Raw genomic sequence first — 9,486 nt, forward strand, 5'->3', positions numbered from 1 at the left:
AAATTGTATTCGGTTCTCAAGGGTCACACACAAGAGACTAAGCCAGATTGATTCCAACACAGGAGCACACGCACAAAGAACTCTCTCTCTCTCTAGAAATGGCAGCTGCGATTGGTCTGAACGGAATAAAGATTGGAACAACGTCGTCTCAGGCGTATCTGGATGGGAAGGCCGTGAAGGAGACGAAAGCTCTGATGGCGGAACTGTGTCGCCACTTCTACGGTTTGGGATGGGTATCAGGAACCGGTGGCAGCATCAGCCTCAAAGTCCATGATGATTCCATTCCCAAACCTCAACAACTCATACTCATGTCCCCTTCTGGTATTGCTTTCTATAATATTTACTTCAATTATTGTTTTATTCTTCAGTTTTATTGATATACACATTCAAAACAGTGAAGCAAAAAATTGTAAAGTGCCCATGAAGTGTTTGATACAAGTTCTATGTTAGATTCTTCCAAATTTGTGTTGCTGCTACTGCAATATGGATTACTAGTACTAGTTGGTTAAGGATTTGAGATGGTTTTATTTTATCTGCAAGAGAAGATGAAATTCCATTATGTATTGATCATTGCTTTGTTTTTTTTTTTTGTTGAAAAATATGTGCAGCTGTTCAGAAAGAAAGAATGGAACCAGAGGATATGTATGTGTTATCTGAGAACGGGTCAGTTTTGTCTGCCCCATCTCCCAAACCTTACCCACATAAGCCTCCCAAGTGTACTGATTGTGATCCACTTTTCATGAAGGTAAGTTTGGTTTCACGGTCTATTATTATTTATTTATTTTTTAATAGACAAATGTTACTAGACCAGGGTTTACCCGTGCCCTTTAACCCCTCAAACTCCTTCAACCCTTAGCTCATATTCTATTAATAACTGTATTGTCTGACTCTGAGTTTCGTATGCTCATTATTCTTCTGAGATTTCACAGCACCATGTTACATTCTGAAGTTATGTACTGAGAGATAGAATGAATTATGAATCTTGAATATTGAATTCATTGAACTGAATTAACCATTACAACAGAGTAGAGATTATATAGTATCTGAATCTGAACTTAACTGATAATAGAAATCTAATGAGCTATTGCTACAATTACTTACTACAACTAACTAACAGACTTAAACTAGCACTAATGGTAACAGTAATATTATGTGCATGATCCACTGGCCACTGCCTGGTATGCAACCTTAGTATTTTTAAGAGATGGTTTTATATGTACAATTTAGGTTTTTATTGATCCGCTGAATATTTCAGCAGTATCAGATACGTGTCGTACGCTGATACTTTAGCAATTTTGGAGTAATGGAGTTATGGAGCTTCACAGCTCTTGAATTTGGTAGTAAGGATCAATGGTATAGGATATTTGGATTTATGATAGTATTAATTAACTGTAAGTCTGTAACATTCAGTTGACAAGTGCTCTATAGTATACACCAATTACATGACCCTCATCCTCCTAAATGCTATAATATCTTTATATATTCACTTCTAATAGGAAATAACTATTATTTGGCTATTGAATGGCGTGGTTGTGAAATTTTGTTTGGATAATTTTTTGGGGTCAATGTACTATTGGCTGACATTAGAAACTCTCAATTTTTGTGTGTTTTTTATTTGGTTTTTTCTTGCATAAACTAGCAATTGATATACGCTTCTTTTGATTTCCTAATAGGCATATGAAAAGCGCGATGCTGGGGCTATTATCCATAGTCACGGGATAGAATCTTGCCTTGTAACAATGATCAATCCTTTTTCAAAGGAATTCCGAGTAAGTATTTGTACATCAATTCCCTTTCGTTTTGTAATCTTTTGATTTCTTGAAAAAGATGCACATTCAAAATGATGATACACAATTATTAATTACCATTTGATCTTTAAAAATGATACACAGAACATGCAGCTGAGTGCAAAATATATTCCCTTTGCTTGAGCATAATGCTATTTGTGAAATGCTAAGTTCTAGTCAGGCAAACATCTTATGAATGAGAAAGAGTCTCTTTAACGCACTTAATGAATTGAAAAGGAGAAAATCATCAAGTTCCTAATAATAAAATCCATACTTCCATGAAACATCCTTCTTGGAGGTGTAATTAGTTTTCTAACCCTGTTACCTTCTTGCATAGGAAGTCATTTTCCAGTCTCCAAAACTCAAGTTTATAGGGAAAATAAATATTGAGTGCCACTGAAAAGTAGTGAAATAATTAACAAACTAGAGGAAGTCTAAAGTAGAAATATTGACTTGTGATGAACATTTTGCAGATTACCTCTGTTACCTTTGAATATGGTTACTGGCTATTTTCTAAATCACGTTAACTTTTCGATTGGTTTATGTCTTGTACACAGAAATTTATATGCAGAATTGGAAAGTTTAGATCTGCCTCTAGTGCTAAAAAAAGTCATGAAAGACATTTGGTTGGGTAGGTGGGATAAGGCATTAATGTGTTTTGTGTACATAGAAATACTTTTAAACACTTTATTTTGAATGGATTTTTTTCCTGAGAGGGTGAATGGAGATGTCCCCTGCGTACCTGCTTCCTTGTGGATTTATCATGTTGTCTGTCGTCACTTTTTCCTAATCAACTGTAGGACAGTGACTCTTGTGTTGTTACAGCTTAATCCACATTGCTCTCAGAAAACTGAACATAGTTTTGAATTGGTTGATGTGCCTCTCTCATAATAATCACATATTATATCTCGCTCCATGCTTTTGTGCTATATTGATTGGATTCTGGCTGACTTCACAATTGCAGATTACTCACATGGAGATGATAAAAGGGATCAAGGGGCATGGTTATTATGATGAACTAGTGGTCCCAATAATTGATAACACAGCCCATGAACATCAACTCACTGAATCTTTTGCTAAAGCAGTATGTTTCCTTCTAATGGTTCTGCACACGTGTTATATATCTGTTGGGAATTCTATAATTATCTTTCCCGTGCAATATAACTTGATCGTTCTATTTTCTCACAATTTGTAGATTGAAGACTACCCAAAAACTACAGCTGTGCTTGTTCGCAACCATGGGATATTTGTTTGGGGAGACTCATGGATCAGTGCTAAAACTCAGGTTTTTTATCTCCACAATCCCCAAGAAGATAGCTATGCAATTTATATAAGATGCCTATTTATGTGCTCTGCATGGACTTTCATCTAAGAAGACTCATCCAACTATTTATCAAGATATTATATGATACTATCATATATTCTAACAATTATCAGGCTTTTTGATATATTTATGATTTTTCTTCCAGTCTGAGTGTTACCATTACCTCTTTGATGCTGCTATCAAACTTCATCAAATGGGATTGGACTGGTCGACTCCAAATCATGGTCCGATACAAAGTGCACGGAGGGGTTTAAGTATTGCTGGGGAGTCAAATTTGTCCACAAAGGCAAGGAAAGATAATGGCGACATTGGTCCATATCCAGTGAGTTCACATAATCCTCCTTTTTTTTCATCAATAAATTTGCGAGTATTTATATTTCCTTAAATTCATTAACCTAAGATTCTCTATCCCCAACAGACTGATAATGCCGACATATCCTGCTTTATCTTACATTTTCAAATTAGGTTTAATTTTTTAATTTTCAAATTAGATTGTTTATTATCCTCTCTATTTCGATTGCAGCGTTGTATTGTTCTTGATATTGAAGGAACCACTACTCCCATATCATTTGTTTCAGAGGTTCTCTTTCCGTATGCCCGTGATAATGTTGGGAGGCATCTTTCTGCAACATATGATACTTCTGAAACTAAAGCCGATATCAAATTGCTTCGCTCCCAAGTAAGATTTTATTTGGCTGTATGGTTAAGGTATTTATATTCCTCCAGTTGTTGGATGTATGTTAGTTCTTGAATGGCAGCAGTCCCGTTATGTAGAATGTTATCCCATATTGACACTGAAATGACGTGTTAAAGATGAGAATGGAAGTTCAGTTTTGTTTTGAAGTACAGACATTCATGAATATTAAAAACATGACAAAGTTGTTTATCATGTTAATATCATTCAAATTTTCTTAGTTATTATAATTTGGAAAAGACTAACTTGTGCCCTAAGGACATATTTTAAGGATCCAAATGTAGTACCTTTATCTTGAAATTGTGCATTTAGTTCTTTAAAAGTTTAAAAATTGTTTCTTCCAACACAATATCTATTTTTGGAATCCTTATCATGTGACCTTTATAATTTATACTTGTTGTGGGGGTTCAGTAAAGGATAAAATGAAATCAAATAAAAGTGTTCCATCATAGGAGTAAAGAGATAAACAAGAAAGTAGGACGCCGCAGAAGGCAGTGCATTGTTATGAGTCCCACTTTAGGAAGTCTCGCCTAAAATGTGAGGCTTATAAGCCTGGTGATTCTCCCACCTAGGAAACCAGTTTTTTGGGATGAACTCTCCTTTTGAGTTTATGCTCGTAACAGTATGGGCCTAATTGGTTTAACAAAACATCCTTTTGTTTCATTTTTAGTTACAAAAATCTCCTTGTTTTAGTTTGTTTTCAGTTTTCAAAGTTTTATATGGAAACAAAAAAAAGTAAAATAATGTGGGATTTTAGTATTAATGAAATAAGCAGAGGGAAATAGATTTTTTTAAAATTTAACTTTTGTTTTTAGTTCACATTAATTTCATTAATAATCCCAAAAATGTTATCTCGCTTTCATGTTGTTTCCTGGTTTATGGATATATAAAGAAATTCGTGAAAACTAGGTATGAGTTATGATTTATGAAGATTCTTTCATACGTCAACTGTATGGTCATAATAGGGAAATAGGGAATCCAGGGACCAGCCCACCTTCCTTAGTGCAATTTGTGTTCCAAATAAAAGGATAACAAGCTTTCACTAATTGAGATATGAAGATCTATTTATATGCTGCATTCAGATAATCTGGTGGTTGACTTCTCTTTTGTTGCGACAACAGGTTGAAAGTGACCTTGAACAAGGGATTGCAGGTGCTGTGCCTATCCCCCCAGATGATGCTGGGAAAGAGGAAGTCATTTCTGCTATATTTGCTAATGTGGATGCTATGATCAAAGCGGATAGAAAGATCACTGCCTTGAAAGAGTTGCAGGTAATTAAGCCTAATGTTGCATACTTCTTCCATTCGTTGAATCATATTTTTTTTAATATTACTGACAATTATATATGCAGGGTCATATATGGCAAACTGGTTATGCGAATAATGAATTGGAGGGAATTGTTTTTGACGATGTACCTGAAGCTCTAGAAAAGTGGAATGCCTTGGGCATAAAGGTTTGTCTTTACTGATTATTAACTCTACCTATTTTTGGTTTGTTGCTTCTTTTTTATTTATTTATGTATTTTGACCCTAGGCATCTTTGATGCATAAGCAAGACGTCAATGTTTGGTAAAAGGGCATAAGATGACCATAGGTTGATATGCCCTCTATTAGCTAAAGGGAAGAACATGTCTGGCTGTGTGAGTATATGATGCCTTTCCATACCCATTAGAATTTAACCATTTGATTTGAATTTCCATTTATACTGTCTTACATATACTCCTTCTATGTCCATTCTCCTCTTTCCATTGGTTTGGTTTTAGGTGCCTACAGTGGGCCCCTGGGTTTGGATGTCCCCACCCCACTAAACCAAAATTCCTTTGTAGCATGCTTATCACTGCGAGCCACCCATTTCATCCTTATCTCCTTAATCTATCATAATACCATTCTTTTTCTCTTCATGTCACATGTTGACTCACCAATGGACCCACTAAACTGGAATCGCATGCCTACTATCAAATTACCAAGGAATACACATCTTATCATAAAAAAATTCAAGGAATACACATAAAGGTTTGGCCTGAAGAGACACTTCCAGCAATTATAATAACACACAAGATACAAATACCAGACAGTAAAAACATAGAAATTTGGTAAAATTATAAAATGCCACATGGTTATAATACCTATAAATTTAATATAAGATTGATGTATTATACAATTCCAATGGGTCTCTGTTATTCTTTTAAGTGTAAAAATATTCAACTCCTCATTCAGAGGGTAAGGTAATTGTTATTTTCTATTGGCCCAGAATGAAACAAGTTGAGCAATCACATCACAATTTATATGCAGTATTTATCTGGTGTTTTGACATCATACTTTCTTGCATTTCAATTGCTATTTTTGATCTGTATGCAACAGGTGTACATATATTCTAGTGGCAGCAGATTGGCGCAAAGGCTAATATTTGGAAAAACAAACTTTGGGGACCTAAGAAAGTTTCTATCTGGGTTTTTTGACACCACAGTGGGGTAATGCTTACATTGATGTTTTCCTATGATGATAGTCTAAAGTTGCATATATTCATGTAAAGCTCTTTTGTAGGAACAAAAAAGAGACTCGAAGTTATGTTGAAATTTCTCAGTCACTTGGTGTGGATAAGCCATCAGATATTTTATTTGTCACCGATGTATATCAAGAAGCTACAGCTGCAAAGGCAGCAGGTATGAGCATTTATTTTCAAACCTTAACCCATCATTTATTGATTTAAAGTTTATCCACTACTTATAGAACTTTTTACATTTACAATAAGCCTAAAGTTTGACATGATTATAGTAACTAAGATTGCCATATTAGATTATGAACCTAGTTCAATCTTACAAAAACTGTTGGTAAATGGAGAAGTTCCAAAACTTTATAAGCTCTTATAAGATTGTATCTCTACTAGAGATTCTCTAGTCAATGTGAGAGTGGGGGTGTTCACAATACTTTGCATTCCTTTTGAGGCTAACTACCGGCCAAAATCAAAATTTATCACCATGCACAAATGCCATTGGTATGAGTGAAACCTTCCAATTGGCATGCTAGAGAAATTTAACTGTTCTTCTCTTAAGATTCAAATTACATGAACTAAACAAGAAACATCTTATTTTGTCTGCACATTGATTTGTCGACCCATGTTTTCAGGTTTGGAGGCAATAATTTCTATTCGACCTGGAAATGGACCTCTCCCTGAAAATCACGAGTTCAAGACTGTCAAATCCTTCTCAGAGATCTAAAGAGTAGCTGCAATCATCTTTTGATGATATTAAAAGTTATGATAATTAATGGTAATGCAACGTTTACTTCTTAATATGAAATAATGTATATCGAATTTCAACGAGTTTCAGATTTAACTTGCCTATTTTCAAAAACAAATTGTATATATGTTGCATGCATTTTCATTAGCATTATCATACAAGGCACATTCTTGTTCACATGAGGCATTGTTAGTAGCAAAAGAAAGTTTCCACTTGTGAATCACGAGTGTTGTTATTTTCTTAAAATCAATATTTCAAATTCCTCTTATGATAACTTTTTTCTCCCAATTTCAGTTATTTATATTTTCAAAATAATTTCATTTAATTATTTAACATAAAAAGTATTTTTTCCACATTCAATTATTAATAACTTCACTTTTTAAAAAAAAAAAAGTGACTAGGCACAAATTGCCTATTATAAAAAAAAAACTTCACTTTAAAAACAAATTAGAATCAAAATAATGTATATTTTGATAATGACTTAATTTTTTTAAAACTAAATTCAAATTAGTTTGAATTAGTCATATTTTAGCCAAGTCAAAACATCTTCTCTTTGCAGAAAATTTAAAAATACCGTCTTATCACTCCACATATGATGAATGAGAAAAAAAATGTTATCTATGCATGACTTTTTCCCTTCTGCCGTTTATCTTGAACTTTGAAGGAGTTGTATTTAAATGGGTTGCACTAAATCATAAAGACTAGAAGAGGTATAGTCAACAATAAACTCAATTCTTTAAATGAAAAAACCAATCATTCAAATTTCAGACACACAAAACAAAGTCATTGTCAAATTGAAATGTGTAGTACCTTACAAACTTTTCATCCATTGACTAATGTAGCATGTTGTATCTTAAAACATGACAACCCTCCAAAATATTGTTATCACAGCCCCATTGTCTTTAAGACTTGTTTGATCCTCTATTACTAACAGCAAAAATAAATTATTGAAAAAGAAAAGTCTATGTTCTTTTTCCATTACTATCTATTTCCACATATAACATGGTGTAACAAACAGCATGCCTAATTTCAAGTAACAATTTAACTTGATGCATATGTATTCATTATAAAGTGCTTATTATAGTTGCTTGAATAAGGAAAAGTTCCTTCTAAGCATGTGGTCATAGCAACATGGTCTTTTCACCATCTACCTAATCCTCTCATATCTTTGTCAATAAAGTAGTGTCAAATACCAAAAGAAAATATCTTGATTTAGATTTGACGTATTAACTACGTGTTGGTCTATCAGTGAAAATTTGAGATTTCAGAGTTTTTTTTTCAATATTCCAAATTCAAATCTCGCAAGTACATACGATTCATGTGTTGGATAAATCCATTTAGAGTTTTACTCTAATTTAGCGTGTTTTTTCTTACTATATGAAATACAAATCTTATTCATAGAAGATATTTGAATTTTGAAGATGCATAAAAACTGAAAAAGAGAAAGATATTGGCGGTTTGATTGTTCAATGCATCAGCAACAAACCAACAATAGGGACCAACCAAAGATGTACCTAAATGACAAAGCAAAGTCTAAAAAGGAGGAAGAAAAGTAAAAGGGTAGTGGTCTTCACGTTTTCTCTGCTTTAGTAATTTACATTTTGTTTCTTTTTAGCCTCACTTTCTCTTAGCAAGATGATGATTGTAAACAAAAGTCCCACTTTCTCTCTATCTTATCTTTCTCTATTTGTCATTTTGTCAACCCTACTATGCTTCTCATACAATACTCTCAATTAAACAATCAACATAGAGAGTGAAAAGTGAAAACAAGAGAAACAGCACATTTTTGGTTGCTTCAAGTTTGTATAAAATATATAAATGGTTGTTGATCCCATACAACATTTATTACTATGTTGTTTGATTAAATATTCCATTCAAGATCACCTAGTAAAAGTATATTGAAATATCTAAATATAAAATTGCATAAGCATTTATATGTATTCACAATTGCATTTGACCGCAATTTCAGTCGAATTATCTTATCTGACCGCAATTTCAGTCGAATTTGTTGTATTTGGCTGTAATTTTCTGTAATAGGATTACCTAAATTAGATGTGATAACAAAAATTCAAACAAGTAATAGTTTACTTTTTTTTCTTCCTTAAATATCGCTGTCCTTGTTTCCTTTCTTATATCACACGCCACAAAAAATTTCTTTTTCCATGCTTTGAAATTTATGTCAATTCTGAGAATTTTCATGTAAGTTTCCCTACTACTATAGGGAAACAGTCACTGAATGTGAGTACAAAAAATTCTTATTCATCAAATGATTGCATGGTTTCAGAACAATATCTGTTTTGAACAATTTTATGATCAACACAAACATAGATCCTATATTACAAAATACTACAATTTTTATGATAATACATATAGGTTCCTTGTCTAGATTGTTACAAGTACAAGTTGGTAACATTATGCATTAATGTTCTTCACTTAATAAGGA

At 33.2% G+C, this 9,486-nt stretch overlaps 1 protein-coding gene across 1 annotated transcript; it reads left to right on the forward strand.

The window, feature by feature from the left end:
* Positions 1-7,220, forward strand: LOC131627990 (probable bifunctional methylthioribulose-1-phosphate dehydratase/enolase-phosphatase E1). The gene is made up of 12 exons (XM_058898851.1): positions 1-321; positions 609-745; positions 1,674-1,769; positions 2,752-2,871; positions 2,983-3,072; positions 3,257-3,433; positions 3,635-3,790; positions 4,927-5,076; positions 5,157-5,258; positions 6,166-6,275; positions 6,349-6,467; positions 6,931-7,220. Exons 1-12 carry the CDS (start codon positions 99-101, stop codon positions 7,020-7,022), a joined length of 1,572 nt encoding a protein of 523 aa, XP_058754834.1. The 5' UTR covers positions 1-98; the 3' UTR covers positions 7,023-7,220.
* Positions 7,221-9,486: the final 2,266 nt, after the last annotated feature.

This window comes from Vicia villosa, unplaced genomic scaffold (genome assembly GCF_029867415.1).
Source record: "Vicia villosa cultivar HV-30 ecotype Madison, WI unplaced genomic scaffold, Vvil1.0 ctg.000418F_1_1, whole genome shotgun sequence".
Classification (NCBI taxonomy): Eukaryota; Viridiplantae; Streptophyta; class Magnoliopsida; order Fabales; family Fabaceae; genus Vicia; species Vicia villosa.